Genomic DNA, 27,101 nt, shown 5'->3' on the forward strand with positions numbered 1-27,101 from the left:
GAAGGGTAAAATTCCTCGATATCAAAGGAGATAAAGTTGTGCTGTTGTTTGTCTTGGATGTTGTTGAACCATTTGATTACTGCTGCTGTATTTCTCCATTGGTTGAGTGGTGTTTTGTCCTTGATTTTTGTGTTGACTCTGTCCAGGATTATTTTGCTGATTTTTCCTATTTCAGATTTAGTTGGGTTTATTAGTCGGCATGTTGGGTTATTTGCGAAGTTACTTACGGATTCAAATCTACCAAGAACCCACCCACAGTTGAGGAACTAAAGGATTTTGAGAACGACATGCTCAAAATGATACAATCAGTCAAATTCAAGCCAATCCGCAACCCACTCCTCACCAAGCTGAAAAATGACAAGGAGCGCATCAAGAAAGTAAACAACCTCATCATAGCTGCCGATAAAACCACAAACTTCTACAGAATGGACATACCAGAACACCACACCTTACTGGACAGAAGCATCACCAAATCATACAAAAAAGCGCAACCCAACACCTTAGAGAACATCCACCTGGAAAATAAAAGGATCGCGGCTGAACTGGACATTGAGGACAGGGTGGGCGCCACAGCCAACAAGGAAGCCTTCATCACATTGAAGGACCACAAACCCAACTTCGCAAATAACCCAACATGCCGACTAATAAACCCAACTAAATCTGAAATATACGACAAATCATCTCAAACCACAACAAAACAATTGCAAATGAGCCGTCGGCCCCCAGACAGAGCGACTCCAAAACCAACAAAGGCTGTAACTGTCGAAAGAAACCTGATTGCCCTCTCAACGGGGGGTGCTTACAAACATCAGTTGTCTACCAATCTAAGGTAATACGCAAGGACATTAACACATCCGACACATATGTAGGATTAACCGAGGGAGAATTCAAAACCAGATGGAACAATCACAAGGCTTCTTTCAGGAACAAAAACCTGCGAAATACCACAGAACTCAGCAAACACATTTGGGACCTCAAAGACAATAATGTTGAATATTCAATAACATGGCAAATTCTTGCATCCAGCACACCTTACAATAGTGGTAATAAAAGATGCAACCTATGCTTGAAAGAGAAACTGTTTATTATTTACCGTCCAGACCTGTCATCCCTCAACAAGCGCAGCGAAATTGTAACAGCATGCCGCCATAGACGGAAACACCTCCTAGATAACACATGAGCCAATCACCACGCCCCTACGCCAGCCTGTACCCACCCACTATGTGCCCTATATAAACCATGGTATGCGAATGCTCCCATTAAAATCTCCTGATGATTGAGGGTACCCCCCCTCATGAAACAGGCCTGTAGAGATGAAATAGTCTTGTGATTTTTTTTCCCACACATACATATATTGCGCTCTACTACGGTATCGAGCACTATTTTTTGGATAACCTTATTAAGACATATGTATATATATATATGTATATATGTATGTATGTATATATATGTATATATATATGTATGTATATGTATATATATATATATATATATATATATATATTATGTGTGTGTGTGTGTGTGTGTATGTATATATATATATATATATATATACATGTGTGTGTGTATATATATATATATATATATATATATATATATACATGTGTATATATATGTATATATATGTATGTATATATATATATATGTATGTATATATATGTATATATATATATATATGTATATGTATATGTATATATGTATATATATATATATATATGTGTATATGTATATATATGTGTATATATATATATATATATATATATACATATATACATATGTATATATATATGTATATATATGTGTGTATATATATGTATATATATGTGTGTCAAAATTAACGAATTAACCCGTGTGATTAATCACAAAAAATGATAGTGATCACATTAATGCATACATCAGTATAAAAACGAGTGAGGAGAGTTGTGGGAAAGTTTCACTCCAAAATACACCCTGAAAGAACTTTAGATGAAACTGTTACTAAGTTTTTTGCAATTAAATGACATACATTCAATTAAACCGTTTAAGAATGTTCCTGGATGACATTCTGACAATGAAATTGCATTTTTTCTTAAGTTACTTTTAATTATGCAAGCGAGTAAATCACCTGTGATTAAACCAAATTCCAAAATGTGATGAATCTGTTTTAAAAAAAAAAAAAGAATCATTTGACAGCCTTAATACATGTATATACAAAATGGAGCGTTGCTTGTTTTACCAGAGTGACTGTGTCTCCCTCCCTGGCTGGTAGCATGTGGGCGTGGGTATAGGGCAGCAACAAGTGTCATGTTAGCATGTGTTGATGAGGTGCTTCATAAGATTGGAGTTGCCTGAGGCAGACATGGATACACTCTTTCTAGAAGTTAGAGACAGCGTGAGCGGTGCATAATTCACCCACCCAGCCAATCATCATCAGCGCATTTACAACAGCATCATCATCCCCAGCACTGCTTAGTGTTGTCCCGATACCAATATTTTGGTACTTTTCGATACTTTTCTAAATAAAGGGGACCACAAAAAATTTAATTATTGGCTTTATTTTAACAAACAATCTTACGGTACATTAAACATATGTTTCTTATTGCAAGTTTGTCCTTAAATAAAATAGTGAACATACAAGACAACTTGTCTTTTAGTAGTAAGTAAACAAACAAAGGCTCCTAATTTTGTTTGCTGACATATGCAGTAACATATTGTGTCATTTATCATTCTGTTATTTTGTCAACATTATTAAGGACAAGTGGTAGAAAATTAATTACTAATCTACTTGTTCATTTACTGTTAATATCTGCTTACTTTATATTTTAACATGTTCTATCTACACTTCTGTTGAAATGTAATAATCACTTATTCTTCTGTTTGATACTTTACATTAGTTTTGGATGATACCACACATTTGGGTATCAATCCGATACCAAGTCGTTACAGGATCATACATTGGACATATTCAAAGTCCTCATGTGTCCAGGGACATATTTCTTGAGTTTATAAACATAATATACATTTTTTTTTAAACGAAAGAAGATGTTGTGATTCCAAAAATTATCGACGTAATCATAGTAGTATCGACTAAATACGCTTCTGTACTTGGTATCATTACAGTGGATGTTAGGTGTAGATCCACCAATGGCGTTTGTTTACATTTTGACGCCGGTGAGCTACGATGTGTAGTGAAGCATGTTTAGCTATTCCTCGTCCTGCAGGGATGATACTTGTAAGAAACATACTTTAGTTGTCGCCATGGAGACGAGGATTAGTGATTTAGAAGTAGCTAAAACACTGCCGACTGCGAATGGACGTTCGCCGCGAGCTTGCCATGTCTTAAATCACCTCTTCCTGAGGGCGTTTCAGTGTTATAACTTAATCCAAAATGCGTCAGTTTTCCCTTTTCTGTCTACACACTGTGTCTGCTTCTAAGTACTCTGTGATTGTGCGCTGCCGAACATGCTCGTCTGCTCGTAAACCAGCAATGACACGACGTGACGACGACGGGGGAGCGGGGGAATGGTGGACCGGTGCTTTTCAGAGGCGGTGTAGTACCAAATATGATTCATTAGTTTCACAGTACTATACTAATACCGGTATACCGCACATCCCTAGCACTGGTCACAAGTTACTCTACATTAAATGTAGCTTTCACTACACTGAAGTTGCCCACCAATAAATGTAGCTAAATTTAAGCCACAACAAAATGACAAAAGTAGTAGTTATTGTGGATTAATTAATCTATGTTTGATACATTTTCATTGGCTGAACGCCACTTAAATGGGAACTGCACTTTTTCTGGAATTACGCCCATTGTTCACAATCATTATGAAATACTTGATGGATGGATTTTTGTAATGCATTCTAAATATTAAATACAGTCGATCAGAAGTCCGCTTACAATTGAGCCTATAGAGCCCCTAAAACAACAGCCAAACATCTCCATTAAGATTTTATATACATGATGTAGGTATATACTGTATGTATTGTAGTAACAGGCACATTTATAATAACATTCAATATTTACGTAGATTGAACATTTTAAGCATATGTGATTTCAAAAACACATCACGACTTTTGCTTGTTTTTTTCTTCATCACATTACTCACTGCAGAGTTTATGAGAGCCAACACACATAATACAACATCACTTACTGTACAATGTCTGCTGTCAATATGATGCAAATGGCTGGGATCATCATATGTTCCCATTTTGATTAAAAATGTCTCATAATCCTCGCGAAGAAACGGGTTTGGGGGAAGGGGGAGGGGGGTCGCTTTTAGTGTCGTTCTTGCCAGTTCCAGGTCTTAAATGGCGGTCAAAGTGTCCGAACTTTTCGGTTTATATCCTCAGACATCTACTTTCCAGGTAAGATGCATGATTTATGATCTGCAATAAACATACAGGGAGCAGGGAAGTGAGGAAACAGCAGACCATTTCATGATGTCAATATAGGGACACACGGAAGTGATTACGTCGCTGCTATAAATAGTTCATTTGTGTTAGCACTTATAATAACAATATCATTAAAACGTGGTTAATATCCAAGACATGAAATGTAAATGGAGTATTTTTGGCGCTTTTTGAATGGTCATTTATTGGATTTTATGGGCGGAATATTAGAGCTCCCATTGGCTCCGCTGTAAACAGACTTTTATTTACGTTTATTTAATATTTAGAATGCATTTTGTAAAAATCCATCCGTCGTCATGTCTTTCATTATGATTGTGAGCGATAGACACAATTGCCCCCAAAAGTGCAGTTCCCCTTTAAATCTTGCTCAAAGATAAGAGTGCACATCTGTTTGGAGGTCCGCCATAATCTGCCTTGCGGCACTGAGTACACACACACACACACACACACACACACACACACACACACACACACACACACACACACACACACACACACACCTGCATTTAAAGCACATAGATTGATGTTCCATAAACTCTCCTAAAACACTATTTAGATATGAGCTCCCTTAGGAGCCCAGTCTAGATAGTAAAACATATTTTTTTACTCATCCTCCCCCACACGGGGCGCCTTGTGGCGACCCATCAGCGTTCCTGTTCTGTATTCCTGTACAATGTTTGTTTGTCTCATCTTGAAAGGGTTTGTGCTGAAAACAACGTTTTGTTGTACTTGTGCAATGACACTAAAGACATACCATATCTTGCAAAGTGAAAAGAGAAGTAGCATACAATGCACCCGGAAAGCCTTCACAGCGCTTCACTTTTTTCCACATTTTGTTATGTTATAGCCCTATTCCAAAATGGAATACAATCCTTTTTGTCCTCAAAATTCTACAAACAATCACCCGCAATGATGATGTGAAAAGTTATTTATTTTTTAAAATTATTTTAAGTAAGAAAATGTCATGTACATAAGTACAGGGTTCGTACGGGTGCTTAAAACCCTTGAAAATGCTTGTTTTGAAAAATGCTCGAATTTTGGGTGAAGTGTTTGTAAATGCTTGGAAATGTTCATCATATTTCCCGGCAGTCTGACTCAATAGGCTAATTATAAAATGGAATAAAATAAGTTTCCTTAAAAATTAAAGTTACACGCTTGATCTGTTGGCTTTGCACAAGCCCTTACATTAGGTTGTTGTAATGGCAGAGCCGTATGTACGGCTTTGCCCCCAAGAGGACAGTAGTGTATCGGTCCATAATGCCGGGAGGTTGTCGTTTTAATGAACATAATGTATGCATGAATTATGATACAAACAAACAAGTAAACAATAATGTTATTTCTTGTAAGGAATGATGTCTACATGAATTATGATACAAGTAAACAATAATAATTATTGTTATTTATTGTAAGGAATGATGTATACATGAATTATGATACAAACAACCAAGTAAACAATAATGTTACTTATTGTAAGGAATGATGTATACATGAATTATGATACAAACAAACAAGTAAACAATAACTAATGTTATTTCTTGTAAGGAATTATGTACCGTATTTTTCAGAGTATAAGTCGCTCCGGAGTATAAGTCTCACCGGCCGAAAATGCATAATAAAGAAGGAAAAAAACATATATAAGTCGCACTGGAGTATAAGTCGCATTTGTTGGGGAATTTTATTTGATAAAACCCAACACCAAGAATAGACATTTGAAAGGCAATTTAAAATAAATAAAGAATAGTGAACAACAGGCTGAATAAGTGTACGTTATATGAGGCATAAATAACCAACTGAGAACGTGCCTGTTTTAACGTAACATATTATGGTAAGAGTCATTCGAATAACTATAACATATAGAACATGCTATACGTTTACCAAACCAATCTGTCACTCCTAATCGCTAAATCCCGGGATCCCCCCTAAATCCCCCTAAATGGGGACGGCGTGGCGAAGTTGGGAGAGTGGCCGTGCCAGCAATCTGAGGGTTACTGGTTCAATCACCACCTTCTACCATCCTAGTCACGTCCGTTGTGTCCTTGAGCAAGACACTTCACCTTTGCTCCTGATGGGACTGGTTAGCGCCGTGCATGGCAGCTCCCGCCATCAGTGTGTGAATGTGTGTGTGTGAATGGGTGAATGTGGAAAATAGTGTCAAAGCGCTTTGAGTTCCTTAAAAAGGTAGAAAAGCGCTATACAAGTACGACCCATTTACCATTTACCATTTACCATCCCATGAAATCTTATACGTCTAGTCTCTTACGTGAATGAGCTAAATAATATTATTTGATATTTTACGGTAATATGTTAATAATTTCACACATACTGTAAGTCGATCCTGAGTATAAGTCGCAGCCCCGGCCAAACTATGAAAAAAAGTGCAACTTATAGTTCGAAAAATACGGTATACATGAATGATGATGATACAAACAAACAAACAAGTAAACAACGTTTGCAAACACCAATGACATTGAATAGTCTACAGAAACACTGTTTCATTTTCTACGCCCCATTCAGTTAATGATAACTGCTGGTTCAATGTTAGGTTTAGGTTTTAGCAGATTTTCCCTATTCATCCTACAGACAGCATTTGGTGACCTCAAACAACAAGGCTATGGATTGATTCACACTGGTTTACTCCTTTTGAAGGGTACTGGAAAAACTGGAAAATTGATCTCGAAAGTCCTTAAAAAGTGCTTGAATTTGGCCATGGAATAGGTGTACGAACCCTGTAAGTAGTCACAGCCTAGGGCTGGGCGATATTGCCTTTTTTTAATATCGCAATATTTTAAGGCCATATCGCGATACACGATATATATCTCGATATTTTGCCTTAGCCTTGAATGAACATTTGATGCATATAATCACAGTAGTATGATGATTCTATGTGTCTACATTAAAACATTCTTCTTCATACTGCATTAATATATGCTACTTTTAAACGTTCATGCAGAGAAGGAAATCACAACTAAAAAAATCACAATTTCTTTCATACGGTGTTGATCTGGAAATGTTTGCCACGGCATTTTGATAGTGTGGGCGTGTGGCACACAAACAGAGATATTGACGTGCGAAGTAAGCATTCTTCATTGTCTAGCGGGTGACTTTTCAAATGATGCTACATATTAGCAGTGTAGCCGAGTGTCCTGGGTTCGCCTATACAGCGTACTTATCTAATAAAATAATAAACGGGAGACATTAGAGCAGGTTCGGTAGCCACCGCTTCTTTAATGTCAACATCACACACCTCCTTCTACAACCACACACACCCTACGTCAGTGATTTTCAACCTTTTTTGAGCCGCGGCACACTTTTTACATTTACAAAATCCTGCGGCACACCACCAACCAAAATGACACTCTTAACACAGTATATAATACATATAGTTAATAATATAGTTTCTAAATGTATTTCTAAATATATTTATTAACTTGGGCCTGAGCATCTAATTTACAATGGCTTTACAAGCTGGTAGTATTAATGTTTCTGCCACAGTGTGGGACTTTTTTGATTTAGCTACGAGTTCAGCAACAAGGTAGCTAGCTTTGAGAGCTCTCTCGTTTAGCCTTGTGGTTTTTCTCAGAAAAGTTGCCTGTTTCTCATTGTTTGTACGTAAGCGTACAGAATAGTCCATCGGCTTGTTTTGAATGGAAGAGTGTTTCGTTTGGAGATGGCGTTTAAGCTTGCTTGGCAAAATGGCGCTAATGGATAGCTTCTTTCTTTTTACCATAAATTGATTAACGTGGACCCCGACTTAAACAAGTTGAACAACTTATTCGGGTGTTTCCATTTAGTGGTCAATTGTTCGGAATATGTACTGTACTGTGCAATCTACTAATAAAAGTTTCAATCAATCAATCAAAAACTCACCACAACCCAAGCACTGCGGAGTCGGTGCTGTCGCATCCCCGGTGAAAGTAAATCCAAATGAAAGATAGCTTTCGCTGTATTACCTCAAGCTCACCGTCTTGTCTTTTTTATTTTGTCGACCACTCATAATAGGGCCTTCATCTGGGTCAGAATTTTGTCCAGGACCCTGTTCGGCATTTGCATTTTCCCTTCTCAAAAACTTCTCCATCACTGTCACTTCCTCTTGCTGCGATCCCAAACTGTCACTGTCACGTGTCGCGCAGCGCTAACTCGATTGTATTTACAGGTATTTATCGCCCTCTGCTGACACCTACTGAAATAGAAGAGTATTACATTATCTGCCGCACTTTATTATAGCACAGACACCCGACAATGGTTAATTAGGAGATATTACATAATTTCCCACGGCACACCTGACAATCTCTCACGGCACACTAGTGAAAATCACGGCATACTGGTTGAAAATCACTGCCCTACGTCACAGCCCTACGGCAACAACTCTGGAGGGACAAAACTCCTCCTTACTAACACACTCCGGTAACTTGGGACACCCTGAACTGTTTGTTACAGCAGTAATGCTACTTTTCATAGCAACGCTTTTGCCCCACACTTGACAATTTACGGTTGTCTGTTCGACATGTTCCCACTTGAAGCCACACCACCGCCAGACGATGGACCCCCTGCTGTTTTTTTGGGAATTAATAATTCCTTCATTTGTTACCAGATTTGCACCTTCTTTCTCTCGTATTACCGCTAGCATCACAGCTATCGTTAGAGGTGCTGCTAGCTCTCTGCTCGGGGAGGGCGTATACGTATGTGACGTATGACGTGACAGTATGTGACGTGTCTAAGAAGGTGCGCTTGTCTGTCTGTGAGAAGGAGAGACAGGAAAGAGCGAGTAGAGCATGCAGTGTAATGCCCGCAGCTAAAAGCAACTGCGTGAGAACGTATACTCGATATCACGATATAGTAATTTTCTATATCGCACAGAGACAACCCCGCGATATATCGCGTATATCGATATATCGCCCAGCCCTATCACAGCCTTTGCGCAATACTTTGTTGATGCGCCTTTGACAGCAATTTATACTCAAGTCTTTTGAATACTATGCCACAAGCTCGACACCTATCTTTGGGCAGGTTTGCTCATTCCTCTTTGCAGCACATCCTAAGCTCCATCAGGTTGGATGGAAAGCGTTGTTTTTCATCCAGGATGTCTCTATATTGCTGCATTCATCTTTTCCCTCTATCCTGTCTAGTCTACCAGTTCCTGCCACTAAAAAAACATCCTCCACAGCATGATGCTGCCACCATGCTTCACTGTAGGGATGGTATTGGTCTGGTGATGAGCAGTGCCTGGTTTCCTCCAAACATGATGCCTGGCATTCACGCCAAAGAGTTCCCATCTTTGTCTCATCAGACTAGAGAGTTTTGTTTCTCTTGGTCTGAGAGTTTTTCCAGGTGCATTTTGGCAAACTTTTTACTAAAAAGTAGTTTGTCTGGCCACTCTACCATGCAGGCCTGATTGGTGGATTGCTGGAAGGTTCTCCCCTCCACAGAAGAATGCTGTAGCTCTGACAGAGTGACCATCGGGTTCTTGGTCACTTCCCTGACTAGACTAAGATGAATGCAGCGATGTACAGAGACATCCTAGGTGAAAACCAACGCTTCTCATCCAACCTGATGGAGCTTGAGAGGCGCTGCAAAGATGACTGAGTGAAACTGCTCAAAGATAGGTGTGACAAGCTTGTGGCATTATATTCAAAAAGACTTGAGGCTGTAAATGCTGACAAAGGTGTGTCAACAAAGTATTGAGCAAAGGCTGTGAATACTCATGTTAATGTACATTTTTATTATATAATTTCTAATAAATTTGCAAAAAAAACAATACTCACATTGCCATTATGGGGCATTGTTTTTAGAATGTTGAGAACATAAATAAATGTATTCCATTTTGGAATAAGGCTGTAACATAACAAAATGTGGGAAAAGTAAAGCGCTGTGAATACTTTGTCTTTAAAAAAAGTATAGTGCAACACCAGATCAGCTTATTTTGCAGTTATTTCAAGAGACGGAATCTACAACAATCTACAAAGTCTATAACTGAATGGAGAAAATCAAGGTGTGCCAGGAAACAGTCCATTCAGAAGAAACATAGTTGTTGACTTACTGTCCGTTTGGAATCTGTCCCAGTGTATAATCATAACCATCCTAAAACCTGATAAACTGCACAAGCATGTCAACACTCTAACTGCCAAAAAAGTCAATTGCTGTTATTAAATATGTCAAATTAGTGCTGCAGGAATATCGATATCAAATCGAGATTGAGTTTTATTTCCCTTTGTCGTCACCAGCATTTGAGTAACAGAAATGTTCGCCAGTCAGAAATGTCGAGCTTTGCGTTTATTCGTCTCTGGATTTAAACCGGGAGAAGCGAAGTCTCACTCTCAGCACCTGAGTGCGTTTATTTAATAGTAGGAACTATTAACTAAACTACTAACTGAACGCATTGAGCCTTTGTTTCTGTCGTCCACAATCTTTGTCTCGATGGGCAGAGAGGGACTCACACAGAGCCTCGCGACTTGCCAGTGAGAAGTTCCTCAAAGTGACAAAAATTAGAAGGAAAAAAATATGATTACAAAACCAAATGTTCTGTTGTGGTAATATTTTGGCGTCAACTCGGATGGCCAATATAATCCCATCAACACGTACGAAGAAGCATGCCGTGATGGCAACAGACAAAAAGACAACGTCCGACCTAGTATTTTCAACTGGGAAAAAATGCACTTTATTATGTTCAATATTTATTAAAGGTAAAAACATTTAATGGATTGATTTCTGTAAGCAAAAATATGTTTATTTAGGATAACAAATGTATCTAACTTCTAATTACGGTACAATTCTACAGTAATGAGGAATAAAAGTTTATATCCTTTTAAATTATCACCGTATTTTTCGGAGTATAAGTCGCACCGGAGTAGGGATGTCCCGATCCGATATTTGGATCGGATCGGCTGCCGATATTTGCCAAAAATTGCGTATCGGCAAGGCATGGGAAAATGCCGATCCAGATCCAGTTTAAAAAAAACTCCGGTCCGTGTTTTCCAACGCACCGATTTAAATAATACATTCCACTTTTCTGCTGCTCCGTAATTTCCGTTCCGCATTTTCCAGCACACCTTCAACACATCCACAGGTCTGTGGATTCTCACGCAGTTGCTTTTAGCTGCTGGCATTACACGACAGGCTCTTCTCACTCTTTCCTGTGTCTCCCTCTCACAGACAGCAAGTGCACCTTCTTACACACGTCACATACTGTCACGTCATACGTCACATACTGTCACGTCATACGTCACATACGTATACGTCCTCCCCGAGCAGAGAGGTAGCAGCATGGCTAACGTTAGCTGTGATGCTAGCGCAGCCGTGCGAGCAACGCTCCCTCTAAGGTGCTCGCCTGTGCAATTGCGCACTGTTTAAGCGTCCTCTGCGCATAGCAAATCTATGCCACGCACAAAATCAAATAAAAAATAAGCGCTTAACAATTTTCGACACACGGACACGACAGAGAAAACAGTTTTCGTCATCATTGTTCAAATATTGTGACGTCTGTCGAGACGCTTATCTCCATTCGGTGCCACACGTCCACACCATCAAAATGCCGAGGCAAAAATTTCCACATCAACACCGTATGAAAAAATTAGTGATTTTTTTAGTTGTGATTTCCTTCTCTGCATGAAAGTTTAAAAGTAGCATATATTAATGCAGTATGAAGAAGAATGTTTTAATGTAGACATGCAAGCCTTGAAAGAAAATTTTGAAAATCAAGACTACATTTCCTGCAAATGGGTGCATTTCTACCCTATATTTTAACTTTAGATTTATTCTCATATCAAACTCTTTTGGCTGTCTTTTTGACACTTACATCCGGCGCCCCCCTCCACACCCTGGATTATAAATAATGTAAATAATTCAATGTGATTATCTTGTGTGATGACTGTATTATGATGATAGTATATATCTGATAGTATATATCTGTATCATGAATCAATTTAAGTGGACCCCGACTTAAACAAGTTGAAAAACTTATTGGGGTGTTACCATTTAGTGGTCATTTGTACGGAATATGTACTTCACTGTGCAACCTACTAATAAAAGTCTCAATCAATCAATCAAAACACATAGAATCATCATACTGCTGTGATTATATGCATCAAATGTTCATTCAAGGCTAAGGCAAAATATTGAGATATATATTGTGTATCGCAATATGGCCTTAAAATATCGCAATCTTAAAAAAAGGCCATATCGCCCAGCCCTAGTTCAATGATGCCATTTCTGTTTGTCATGTGTAATTTTGTCTATTTTGTGTTTATCCTTGAATAAACAGGTCAGTTTCTTGTTACCAACCATTGTGTATTATTCAAACTCCCCTAATTCAGCTGGCTAGTTGTTATCAAGAGTACTAAAACCCTTTTCAACATGATTCTGACAACTAAGTAGGCTAAATAACTTTAAACTTTAATACATGCTCGGATAAGCCAGTATCGGTCAGTATCGGTATCGGTCAGTATCGGTATCGGATCGGAAATGCAAAAACAATATCGGTATCGGATCGGAAGTGCAAAAACCTGGATCGGGACATCCCTACACCGGAGTATAAGTCGCACCTGCCGAAAATGCATAATAAAAAAGGAAAAAAACATATATAAGTCGCACTGGAGCCCGGCCAAACTATGAAAAAAAAACTGCGACTTATAGTCCGAAAAATACGGTATATATCATGATTACATTGGCCCTAGTGTGTGAATGTGAGTGTGAATGTTGTCTATCTGTGTTGGCCCTGTGATGAAGTGGCGACTTGTCCAGGGTGTACACCGCCTTCCGCCCGAATGCAGCTGAGATAGGCTTCAGCGACCCCAAAAGGGACAAGCGGTAGAAAATGGATGGATGGATGATTACATTACAATATAAACATTGTATGGTTTTTAATTGTTATTTCTTCAGTTTAAGACAGGGGTGTCAAACTCATTTTAGCTCAGGGGCCGCATGGAGGAAGATCTGTGCTCACGCGGGCCGAACTATTAAAATCATGGCATTAAAACTAAAAAATAAAGACAACTTCAGATTGTTTTATTTTTCTTACTTTGGCCAAAAATAGAACAAACACATTCTGAAAATATTACAGTAAAAATATAGAAAAAACTACCGGCAGCGGTGAAGTTTAGATCCATGAAGGAAAGAAGAAAGTGAATGAATGTTTATAACTGAATTAATTTATATATGCATAAACCATTTGTTTTCTTTTGTATTATTTTAATGAATTAAGTAACGTTTATGACAACCTTTTTCCAAAACACGATATAGAATGTGAGATACAACAGGATAATGCATACATTTATCATTTGTTTTCAAAACGGTTACAAAAAAGTGGGACTCCCAAAAATTTACTGTAGGACCCCATTTTTATGACTTGATTGACCATTTTGAAAATTCCTAGCGCCAACACCGATGGAGTGTTGGTGCGTGCAAAACAGCAGCAGGCGTTTGTGGCCTGCGGGCCGGTTCCGGTTCTGATACTAATCAAATATCGGGTATCGGGGGCCATAGATCTGGCCCGCGGGCCTTGACTTTGACTACACTGATCTACAAAGATACAAAGAATTGCTATTGCAACATCCAGAGAACCATTTAGAACAGCTGTTTCTTTCATTCCAAAATTTCAGGTACATTTTTATACTTGCCGGATAAAACCTGTTCGCGGGCCTGATCCGGCCCTCGGGTCGTACGTTTGACACCCCTGGTTTAAGAGCATGATGTAGACAAAAGCTGTGAGTCTGTCTGCATAAAGCTAAACATTTTTTAAGTAAATTATTGCGTATTGTTTTAATATGTGGCACCTTGAAACAAGAATATGTTGATTGAAGATCTAAAAGTAACATGTCTTCCTTCACTCGTTATTTTTGCAGTTTGATGCATTTATTGTATGATATAAAAATCTCAAATTGGATCGCCATCACAATTTTGGAGAGGAAAATTGCAATGAGTTTTTTTTCTCAAAATGGTGCAACCCTACGTCAAATACTTCATCATCTTGCTCACTTAAGGGTAAGGCTTAGTTCGAATACCCTTCCTTCGCCCTTGTTTTGCGTGTTCACGTCTAAGACAGGCGAAAGAAAAAAGGAGCACAAGCAAAGCCGAACATCGCGTGCAACGGCATCTTGAAAGTAAACAAACATTTGTCGCATCTGCCTTGCATCACTGCTGGCAAACGGCGAGGGTTGATTGACGTAGCGAGACTCGAGCGACGTCCTTATGCAAAGGGACGTATTTGCAATACTTCGCCAGGGCACTAGATGCTAAAGGCAAGGGGGAGGGTCAAGTAGAAGAGGGTAGGGCGAGAAAGGAGAATTTTAATTGAGCCTAAGGCTATGTCTACACTAAGCCGGATAACCCCTTAAAAGAATAATTATTTAGCCTAAGCCCCGTTTCAGCCACACTGAACCAGCGTTTAAGGTTCCCCTCCTCGGACAATTTTTTATACGGGTAAGTGCGCCGTCTATTTCTTGAATCTCCGGCTCTTAGCTTTGTACGGACTCATTGATCGTTTACAAATTGAGTTCGGAGAGGAAGTGAAGTCAGAAAGACCGCGCCCCACACAGGAAGTGACGTCAGAAAGAACGCGCCACAGCCAGCTTCATAATAAAGCGGTTTCGTAACTCGGAGCTAACCGCTGGAAATATGGAGGCGAGTCATCCAGACATGCCCGTGTTTCTCATTCCCTTTGTACAGACGCTTGTGGAAATCACACATGAATACCTTAAGAGAAAGCGATTGCAGCTATTTCAGATACAACACTTCTCAGACGGCAAGATAACTTTCCAATGTCCAGGTCAGCTGTGATTCAACTTACCCAAAACCTTTGTCCATTTGTGGATGGAGAGACAACGAGAATGGGGGTTCCCGTGGATGTGATAAAAAAGGGAGCGTGTGCTTTGTATTACCTGGCCGTCGAGGGAAAACTACGGAAAACGGCGAATGCTTTTGGACTGGCAAAGCAGACTGTATCAGTTATTGTCCGCCATGTATGTTGGGACTCAACGTCTAGGTCCAGAGTATATAAAGTCACCAAAAACGAATGGACAATGAAGGTGAAGGCAAAAGAGTGAGGAGTGTCCTGACCAGATATCTAGATCCCGAGATTGATTGTTGTAAAATGTTCTTTATCACATTGTTTACTTCCACATGTCGATTAAAGATTTAATTAATTTATGATGGCTCAGGGCCCCAACAGCACACTGGATTCCAGTTAGTTAAAATACCACAACACTGGATATTGTTCAGATAAGTTAAATTTAAGAACTTGCACACAAAGCAAGGGGAGGAGGTCTTAAACAAGCATTGTGTGTGTGAGAACAAGGATAAGGTTAGGTGGGATTTACCCTGGATAACCTTAGTGTAGAAGGGGCATAAAAGTATGTTAGCCACTGTAAAACAACAACATAGCACTGCCTTAGCTTTAAATGATTGCAGTTCAAACTGCAAAGTTTTAAGGCTAAGAACCCGACTGGTACTGGAATTTTGCAGTTGCCTATTATTAACAGACTGCGGTATTACGTAACAAAGCACATTGTTTTTTTAAGGAGTGTTTCCTTTCAGAATAGAATGTCATTGTGTACCAAGGCAAATAATGGCTCTACATTCCTTTATCATTGATCTGTTTTGACCGTGGTTGACCCTTAACCTCAGTGCACTCTGCTAGTGTGGTTAATTACATCACAGCTGTTGCACCGCTTGGGATGGGTTTGCCCCATTCATAGGTTAATAATAAAGGTTTTAGTGATCAACAAGCACCTTTGGACTGGACCGTGATCCTGAAAGCGTAGTTAAAGGTTAGCCTTACGCAGTAGTCGTTGGTGCTCAGAGCAGGTGAAGCATTTGGAGGTGTGTTGGGGGCTGGTGAGGTATACCTCGATGCAGGGTCAACGACAGTCTGCCGGGAGGAGACGAAGAGGTAAGTACTTGTGGTCCTGGTCTCCACTGACACAATGGGCTGCTGTTTGGCGCAGGGCCCCTTAATGAAAGGCCCTTTCAGCTTTCACAAAAATGCAACCATGATTTTTTAGGCTGCTAACATCACGTTTGCTCCCCCGAAGAACCTCCTGGTCCACACGGAGGAGAGAAGAAACACGCACATTAGAATGTAAATTATTGAATGACAAGGCACTTCATATAATATTTGACCTCAAACGTATTCCTCGCCACGCCATGCTCTGTCACTGCTTAAAGGGGAACATTATCACCAGACCTATGTAAGCGTCAATATATACCTTGATGTTGCAGAAAAAAAGACCATATATTTTTTTAACCGATTTCCGAACTCTAAATGGGTGAATTTTGGCGAATTAAACGCCTTTCTAATATTCGCTCTCGGAGCGATGACGTCACAAGTGACATCACATCGGGAAGCAATCCGCCATTTTCTCAAACACCGAGTCAAATCAGCTCTGTTGTTTTCCGTTTTGTCGACTGTTTTCCGTACCTTGGAGACATCAGGCCTCGTCGGTGTGTTGTCGGAGGGTGTAACAACACGAACAGGGACGGATTCAAGTTGCACCAGTGGCCCAAAGATGCGAAAGTGGCAAGAAATTGGACATTTGTTCCGCACACTTTACCGACGAAAGCTATGCTACGACAGAGATGGCAAGAATGTGTGGATATCCTGCGACACTCAAAGCAGATGCATTTCCAACGATAAAGTCAAAGAAATCTTCCGCCAGACCCCCATTGAATCTGCCGGAGTGTGTGAGCAATTCAGGGACAAAGGACCTCGATAGCACGGCAAGCAATGGCGGCAGTTTGTTCCCGCAGACGAGTGAGCTAAACTCCCTACCGACCCTAGCTTCCCTGGCCTGCTGACATCAACTCCAAAACTGGACAGATCAGCTTTCAGGAAAAGAGCGCGCGGATGAGGGTATGTCTACAGAATATATTAATTGATGAAAATTGGGCTGTCTGCACTCTCAAAGTGCATGTTGTTGCCAAATGTATTTCATATGCTGTAAACCTAGTTTGACTGGTAGGAGGCCACGGGGAAGACCCAGGACACGTTGGGAAGACTATGTCTCCCGGCTGGCCTGGGAACGCCTCGGGATCCCCCGGGAGGAGCTGGACGAAGTGGCTGGGGAGAGGGAAGTCTGGGCTTCCCTGCTTAGGCTGCTGCCCCCGCGACCCGACCTCGGATAAGCGGAAGAAGATGGATGGATGGATAAACCTAGTTCATAGTTGTTAGTTTCCTTTAATGCCAAACAAACACATACCAATCGTTGGTTAGAAGGCGTTCGCCGAATTCGTCCTCGCTTTCTCCCGTGTCGCTGGCTGTCGTGTCGTTTTCGTCGTTTTCGCTTGCATACGGTTCAAACTGATATGGCTCAATAGCTTCAGTTTCTTCTTCAATTTCGTTTTCGCTACCTGCCTCCACACTACAACCATCCGTTTCAATACATTCGTAATCTGTTGAATCGCTTAAGCCGCTGAAATCCGAGTCTGAATCCGAGCTAATGTTGCTATAGCTTGCTGTTCTTTCCGCCATGTTTGTTTGTGTTGGCTTCACTATGTGACGTCACAGGAAAATGGACGGGTGTATATCCATCCATCCATTTTCTACCGCTTATTCCCTTTGGGGTCGCGGGGGGCGCTGGAGCCTATCTCAGCTACAATCGGGCGGAAGGCGGGGTACACCCTGGACAAATCGCCACCTCATCGACAATGGTTAAAATCAGGCACTTTGAAGCTTTTTTTAGGGATATTGCGTGATGGGTAAAATTTTGAAAAAAACTTCGAAAAATATAATAAGCCACTGGGAACTGATTTTTAATGGTTTTAACCATTCTGAAATTGTGATAATGTTCCCCTTTAAGATATGAAAGGCAACATTTCCTCGATCACTTCCAGTTGCTCTGTGGTGGACGTCATTAGTACTTTGATTGATTGATTGAGACTTTTATTAGTAGATTGCATAGTACAGTGCATATTCCGTACAATTGACCAGTAAATGGTAACACCCGAATACGTTTTTCAACTTGTTTAAGTCGGGCTCCACTTAAATCAATTCATGGTAGTCTGCAGTACAGAGCAGACAATCTTGGGTTCAAACCCTGGTTATGCTTGAAAATGTTTTTTAAATTTAAGTTTTAATGACGTTAAAATTGTTTAATATGTTAAACTTCAGGATATTAATAAAAAAGTGGACTGTTACAAAATCATACTCATTATCAACGATGTTAGATGAGTGATAGTTGTAGCTCATTTAAAGCTCTTGTTATTCTGGAAATTAATTGAGTTGCTCAAAGTAATATATTTTTTATAAAGCCTTGTGGTTAGAGTGTCCGCCCTGAGATTGGTAGGTCGTGAGTTCAAACCCCGGCCGAGTCATACCAAAGACTATAAAAATGGGACCCATTACCTCCCTGCTTGGCACTCAGCATCAAGGGTTGGAATTGGGGGTTAAGTCACCAAAATGATTCCCGAGCGCGGCCACCACTGCTGCTCACTACTCTCCTCACGTCCCAGGAGGTGAACAAAGGGATGGGTCAAATGCAGAGGGTAATTTCACCACACCTAGTGTGTGTGTGACTATCAGTGGTACTTTAACTTTTTAACTTACATGGTGCTGGAATTCCCATGATTTCAGTCTTTGAAAGTTCCTCTTGGACAACCAATTGTTGACCTCAGTATTTGTCAAATCCTAGTGACGGTCCTGTATGCGATATTGTTATTAAGCGCTACCCGTTAAGGGCCTGTTTTCAGCGGCGCATTGTCAAAGAGGTAACTTCCTAATGCTGCTGTATTGACATCGTAAGCTGCTTTCTCGCCTCGGAGTGACACACTAACCTTATTGTTCCTCTTCTAAAAACAAAACACATTGCAGTGTTTTTGCTAGGATTTGTTTTTAACACCGTTTTAAAAGTAAAGTACAGTAGCAGCAGTCCGTAACAGCACAAAACATAAACATAAGTACATTTTGCTCTGCCATAGTATGCGTTGTGTGCACACACTACTTGCTATTAATCGATAGCGCCCAATAACAAATAACTTTAGGTAACACTTTATGAATTGTAACTATAAGAACGTTAGACAGACCAATGATGACATGTTCATTTTCGAACACTTTTCATCATGCATTCAGCTACAAGTTGACTTACCTTGCACTCGATGTATTGTTGAGGATGGTGGTTCCGGAGTTGGTGTTGCCTCCTTTCGTGGAGACTTTTTTTCCTGCATTTTCTGCTAATGGGCTGACTATGCTCAGTTATTTTACCCTCCGCACGCTTTACAAACCCAAAATACGTTCAGTCTTCAGATTTTGTCCGTTTGAAGGGCAACATATCAAGAGTGAGGTCCTTGTGTTGTTAACTGCCATTGTAGGGTTGTACGGTATATCAGTATTAGTATAATACCGCGATTCTAATGAATCATATTCGGTACTATACCGCCTCTGAAAAGTACCGGTCCCCCACGCCTCCGTCGTCATCACGTTCTGTCATTGCTGGTTTACGAGCAGAGGAGCATGTTCGGCAGTGCACAATCACGGAATCACTTACAAACAGACAATGTGTGTAGACAGAAAAGGGAGAACGGACGCATTTTGGCTTAAAAACTAAAGATAATGGTGAAGTTTTAACACTGAAACTTTAAGACATGGCTAGCTAGCTAGCGACAAATGTCCATTCGCAGTCGGCAGTGTTTTAGCTACTTCTAAATCACTAATCCTTGTCTCCATGGCGACAAATAAAGTACGTTTCTTACAAGTATCATCCCTGCAGGACGAGGAATAGCTAAACCATGAATTGATTAACGTGGACCCTGACTTAAACAAGTTGAAAAACTTATTTGGGTGTTACCATTTAGTGGTCAATAGTACGGAATATGTACTGTACTGTGCAATCTACTAATAAAAGTTTCAATCAATCAATCAAAACATGCTTCACTACACACCGTAGCTCACCGTTGTCACAATGTAAACAAACGCCATTGGTGGATCTACACCCACTGTAATGATACTAAGTACAGGAGCGTATCTATTCGATACTACTATGATTACGTCTATTTTTTGGCATCACAACATCTTCTTTCGTTTAAAAAAAATGTATATTATGTTTATAAACTCAGGAAATATGACCCTAGACACATGAGGACTTTGAATATGACCAATGTATGATCCTATAACGACTTGGTATCGGATTGTAAAGTATCAAACAACAGAAGAATATTATATTTTATATTATATTATTATTACATTTTAACAGAAGTGTAGATAGAACATGTTGAAAGAGAAAGTAAGCAGATATTAACAGTAAATGAACAAGTAGATTAATAATTAATTTTCTACCACTTTTCCTTAATAATTTTGACAAAATAATAGAATGGAAAATGACACAATATGTTACTGCTTACTTACTACTAAAAGACAAGTTGTCTTGTATGTTCACTATTTTATTTAAGGACAAACTTGCAATAAGAAACATATGTTTAATGTACCCTCAGATTTTGTGTTAAAATAAAACCAATAATGCAATTTTTTGTGGTCCCCTTTATTTAGAAAAGTATCAAAGTACCCAAAGGTATCGAAATAATTTTGGTATTGGGACAAAACTACGCCATTGCAAACAGCACTAGAGCAGAGGCGCCGTTGTTGTTTCTATGTTTCCAGGAAGTGAGCAATGTTGCCTAATGCATGAATAAATGACGGTTCTTTGATAATTAAAAAATTAAACGGTATTACTAATCTTTCGGAATTTTACCGCGCTTTATCATTATACCGTTTGCGGTTACATCCCTAGAATAGACTGGGGCAGTTGGACCCTGGAACAGATTATTTCTATTTCAGTTTCCAACGGTAAAAATATGTTTTTGTTCACCTTTTAGCAGGGCAATTACTTCCTGATGTACCTGTGGCCCTTCTCCATCCCTGCCCACTGCTTTTCATATCGTAACGTTTGAAAAAACGTTTTTAGGCTCAAACCCACACACTAATTGTGAGTTCAAACCCCAGCCGAGTCATACCAAAGACTATAAAAATGGGACCCATTACCTCCCTGCTTGGCACTCAGCATCAAGGGTTGGAATTGGGGGTTGAATCACCAAAAATGATTCCCGGGCGCGGCCACTGCTCCCCTCACCTCCCAGGGGTGATCAAGGGTGATGGGTCAAATGCAGAGAATAATTTCGCCACACCTCGTGTGTATGTGTGACAATCATTGGTACTTTAACTTTTAATAGAGTATTTATCATTAACAAGTAATTATCTTAAACGCCACTCAAAGCTGACTGCTGTCCATTTTTTTCAGGTCGCTCCAGACCTCCGTCCTCCATGCCCTCTGCAGCCGCAGACTTGGCTCGACAGGAGCACAATGCGCCCATGAATAGTCTGCGCATCTCGGTCGGAGGCCTCCCCATGCTGGCGACCATGGCCAACACCACGGACCCTCGTTTCCGCCTCAAGTGGCGGCCCATCGTGGTGGCGGCCGCCTCGCTGGCCTTGGTCCTGCTGCTCTTGCACTTGAGCACGGGCCTGCACCCCCGCTCCTACAGCTCCAACAGCTGGAAGGCGAGCCACGGCGACCCCCCGCGGGCCGACTCCCGCTACAACGACACCTACCCGCTCAGTCCGCCCGAATTCACTCCGCACGGCACCCGTTACCGCATCGCGGTCATCGCTGACCTGGACACGAACTCGCGCAGCGAAACGAAGATGGTGTGGTTCAGCTACATGCGGCGCGGGCACCTTTTGGTGTCGCAGAGCGGCGACAAGGTGTCCGTGGAATGGGACGCGGAAAGGACGGTGTTGGAGAGCCACCTGGCCGAGAAGGGGCGGGGCATGGAGCTGTCGGAGCTAGTGGTGTTCAACGGGAAGCTCTACAGTGTCGATGACAGGACGGGCATTGTCTACCACATCCACGGCGACAAGGCTGTACCTTGGGTCATCCTAACGGATGGCGACGGCAACGTAGCTAAAGGTCAGTTTTACTTCTGTTTAATGAATTTCATAGAAAATTGATTGAGGTCATTTTGGTGATGAATAGTAACAGAAACACCCAATCACAAAAGTAGAATACATAATTAACTTCATTCCTTCTCTCAACGACTCTATAACAGAGTCGGGTATGGACCGGGTATGGACAGCTAAACGAGAGGCGGCATATTTGGTACCAACGACATATGCAGCTGTGCCCGGAAGCATGCAATTGAGTCTGAATATCGTTCTAAATATACTTTAGCTCATGAACTTACAATAAAACATGCTTTTATTTTGTCAAAGCAGTATAAGTATATATATATATATATATATATATATATATATATATATATATATATATATATATATATATATATATATAGGGCAGCACGGTGGAAGAGGGGTTAGTGCGTCTGCCTCACATTACGAAGGTCCTGAGTAGTCGTGAGTTCAATCCCGGCCTCGGGATCTTTCTGTGTGGAGTTTGCATGTTCTCCCTGTGACTGCGTGGGTTCCCTCCGGGTACTCCGGCTTCTTCCCACCTCCAAAGACATGCACCTGGGGATAAGTTCATTGGCAACACTAAAATTGGCCCTAGTGTGTGAATGTGAGTGTGACTGTTGTCTGTCTATCTGTGTTGGCCCTGCAATGAGGTGGCGACTTGTCCAGGGTGTACCCCGCCTTCCGCCCGATTGTAGCTGAGATAGGCTGCAGCACCCCCCGCGACCCCGAAGGGAATAAGCGGTAGAAAACGGATGGATGGATGGATGGATATATATATATATATATATATATATATATATATATATATATATATCTCGGTACACAAAACTTTCGGTTCGGTACGTACCTCGGTTTAGAGGTCACGGTTTGGTTCATTTTCGGTACAGTAAGAAAACAACAAAATATACATTTTTTGGTTATTTAATTACCAAATTTGTAAACATTGGCTTTATCCTTTTAACATTGGGAACACTATAATAATTCTGCCCACGTTGAGCAACATTAAACTGCCTCAAGTTGTTGCTCAGATGAAATAAAATGACAAAACTTTTCTTCTACATATAAAAAGTGCAACATTAAACAGTTTCAAGTCAACTCATCATGCTTAATTTATTACAGCATTTGGGAAGCCTGTAGTTGATTTTTATTATGTAAATGTTATATTTTTATCAACATGTGATAGCAGGGACCCTGCTGCTGCATTACTAATGATTAATGTAACTATAGCTGAAAAAATGGTACAATAGCAATAGGAGAGACTATTCATCCCTGAACACCATGGAGTTCATGTAGGCTTAATGATGCAGTTACATTATTATATCAACTATCAGAGACAGAAACTCTTCATTTAACATAATGTCCTGCTTCAACACAGCTCAATCAACACAGAAAAGGGTAAAGTGAAATAACAGACAGACAGGGCTTTGCTGTCCATAACACTAACACACACACACACACACACACACACACACACACACACCGCAAAATGAGCTAACGTTACGCTAAAAGCGAATTAGCCTTCACCTCAAGCCAGGACTGCGAGCGAGCTGAGCTGCCGTTTAGGTTTCTAGAAGGTCAACGGGCTCATAATGATGTTACTAGTAGTTGACTGGGAGGTGTTTATTATAATTTGGGGGAAGAGTCCGCTGCCTGATGTTTACCTGCTAAACGCTAAGCACTGACTACATGCGCTCTGAATACGCACTGCTGATTGGCTGTTACCGCTCTGAATACGCACTGCTAATTGGCTGTTAGCGCTCTGTTTGTAACCAATCAGATGGTTGTGTGGGTGGGACAATGCTGGGTGCTGTGTAGAGTCCTGACAGAGACAGAGGCAGAAGGAAGCGGAAGCGGGTAGTTGATATGTTCGTGTGGAAACTCGTTCGGTACACTTCCGAACCGAACCGAAACCCCCATACCAAAATTTGCGGCCGTTTTGTACGCACTCACCCGCTATGTCCATGCAGTCCTAACACCCTCGAGCCGGCGAAATACACAGCAACCAAAAAAAACGTACTACTCTTATTTTACCCAATTCCTCATTAGCTGTGGACCAGTAATTACGGAGACATTACGGCTTCAGTGTGAAGTACCGTATTTTCTGGACTATAAGGCACACTTAAAATCCTTTTTTTACCCTCAAAACTCGACAGTGCGCCTTATAACCCGGTGCGCCTAATGTAAGGGATAAGTTTGGTTGAGCTTACCCACCTCAAAGCTATTTTATTCGGTAAATGGTGTAATGATAAGTGTTACCCGTAGATGGCAGTCAAACATAAGCGATAAGTGTATATTGCCACTATGATGGCAATATGTCTCAAGTAAACAACACCAACATTTTTAATGTTCCATTGAAAATATAGAACATTACACACGACACTCAAAAATCTATCAAAATGTTTTAGTACGACTTTGGTAAGCTATGAAGGCGCACCGCTTGAAGGATTGTCGGCGCATTAAACATATGAGTATTATTATGGTGTGTCTATAAGGTAAAACATTATCTAGCGTTTTGTTTCGCAATATTATGCAAAATGCAACTTTTCTTAACTTCTGTTAAATGCTGACCTGTGTTTGGGATCTGCATAAATCCAGCTTAGTTGATAAGCTTCTTCTTTTTCTCTATCATCTTGTTATGGGACATTCATCCTCCGCAGTTGCCATTTCTAATATAAAGTAGTGTAAAGTTCTTACTTATATCTGTCAGTAAACTCGCCATGAAAGCGCTAAAACATACCGGTATAGTGAGTTTACATTATTCACCCAAGGAACTTTAGCTATTAGAGTTCCGGTCGGTCGGTTTTCACGGGACACATTTCCGGTGTGGTTGTTTCCGGATGAGGAGATGCTGCTCCATTATTGATTTAAGTAAAGTCTGAATGTCATTAAAACAGTTAGCTCCATCTTTTGACACTTCTTCCACTCCCGTCCTTGCACGCTACACCGCTACAACAAAGATGACGGGAAGAAGACGCTGCTGAAGGTGAGCCATGTAAATAAGACCGCCCACAAAACGCCAAAGAACCACCATTACATGTTATGTAGACCACAAGGAAGTGTTTTACATTATAAAAAAAAAAATAATAATATGAATCCTTTACTGCGCCCTATAATCCGGTGCGCCTAATATATGAAAAAATATATATACCATTGTATACCATATCTGTATACCATTAATCGGCAGTGCATCTTATAATCCGGTGCGCCCTATGGTCCGCAAAATACGGTTTGTCTACTGTGGTTTCTGTCTCCAAGGTGTTGTTTGTAATCACTGCCTTTATATATGCCTGTGCTTTTACTTTTGCTTTTTTGAATGTTTTTCATATAGGTTTTGCTGTGGCGAATCATGGCTTCCTGATTTTATTATCAGCATATTAAAAGGGCTTTATGCAACATTTACACAGATGCCTAGAAGGCGCCAAATTTCCAATGTATTTTACACGGTACATCCCGCCCTCTTATGGCTTCTTGAGCGTAATTAATAAGCTGCCAGATACGCCGAGTGCAGCCCCCGGTAACCGGCGTGTCCACGCTGTCTAATTGTATTTAATTGTTCTGTTCCAACATGTGGACACATCCCTTTAGCAGGGACAACCTGTCTAAGAAAAGTTTGCAATTGTTCCTTGAAGCCATACCAGCGTTTATCCGGCGTTTGCGTGGTGACTCTTTTGGAGCTAGTGAATCTAGGCTAAACTATGCTAAACTGGCCTGCGTCTGAGGCGATGAAAAACTCAGGGGTCGGCAACCCAAAATGTTGAAAGAGCCATATTGGACCAAAAATACAGTCTGGAGCCACAAAAAATTAAAAGCCATATATAAGTCTTATAATAAAAGCAACACATGATGTATGTGTCTATGATAGCTATAATAGCCTACTATCAAAATTACTATGTCGCAGGTTGAAGCAACGCTTCGTTGACAGAAATGTTGAAATATAATATTTATTCTACATATTTTTACAACATTATATACCATTAGTAAATCAGAGGCTACTCAGAAAGTGAGATAACTCCTGGAAATTACTGGCTTTTAATGGCCAAAGGTATAGATGTGTGTGTCCAAGTTAAAGGAAACGGCAGGCTGTCTTTTTTTAAAAGAGTTATTATAATCTTTGGCAAGCTAGGTAGCGTTTGCTGTGGTCTGGAACAACATGGCACACAAACAACTATCAGAAATGCAGCCAATATTACACACAGATGATGTGTCATTAAACAGGCAAAACTAAATTATATACATCCATCCATCCATCCATTTTTTACCGCTTATTCCCTCTGGAGCCTATCTCAGCTACAATCGGACGGAAGGCGGGGTACATCCTGGACAAGTCGCCACCTCAAAGAGGATAAAAGTAAAGGATATTAAATGAGCTCAAATATACCTACAAATGAGGCATAATGACGCAATATCTACATTCAGCTAGCCTAAATAGCATTTTAGCATTGATTAGCTTGCAGTCATGCACTGACCAAATATGCCTGATTAACACTCCAACAAGTCAATAACATCAACAAAGCGCACCTTTGTGCATTCACGCACAGTATAAAACGTTTGGTGGACAAAATGAGATAAAGAAGGAGGGGAAGATTTTACATGTAAACAAACTGTTGCGTCACAGTCCACACTATGGTGAGTTCAAGAACCGCCGAAATTAGTAGGACAAAATTATGCTCACCAAATCCTCATCAGTGAAGTATACACACAAACATATTAAACAGTGGGCTTTCTAACAATTGGGAAGGTGTGTGTCATGTTTGTCCTCAAACAATAGCCTACTAAAACAAAAAATATATTTCCCCCTTCTTTTTTCATTTTCAGTTCT

General features: G+C 40.4%; 1 protein-coding gene across 2 annotated transcripts in view; it reads left to right on the forward strand.

Annotated features, from left to right (window-relative positions):
* cant1a (calcium activated nucleotidase 1a) overlaps positions 1-27,101 on the forward strand; it is a 49,953-nt gene that overhangs the window by 13,372 nt on the left and 9,480 nt on the right. The window contains exons 1-2 of one of the 2 annotated variants that reach the window (XM_061974136.1): positions 16,197-16,276; positions 21,612-22,280. In XM_061974136.1, the coding sequence (XP_061830120.1) occupies positions 16,237-16,276; positions 21,612-22,280 (709 nt within the window). In that variant the 5' untranslated portion in view covers positions 16,197-16,236. Of the gene's footprint in view, positions 1-16,196; positions 16,277-21,611; positions 22,281-27,101 lie in introns of those variants that run through there. The other variant, XM_061974137.1, reaches the window with a different exon arrangement.

Source organism: Nerophis lumbriciformis, linkage group LG22, assembly GCF_033978685.3.
Source record: "Nerophis lumbriciformis linkage group LG22, RoL_Nlum_v2.1, whole genome shotgun sequence".
NCBI classification, from domain to species: Eukaryota; Metazoa; Chordata; class Actinopteri; order Syngnathiformes; family Syngnathidae; genus Nerophis; species Nerophis lumbriciformis.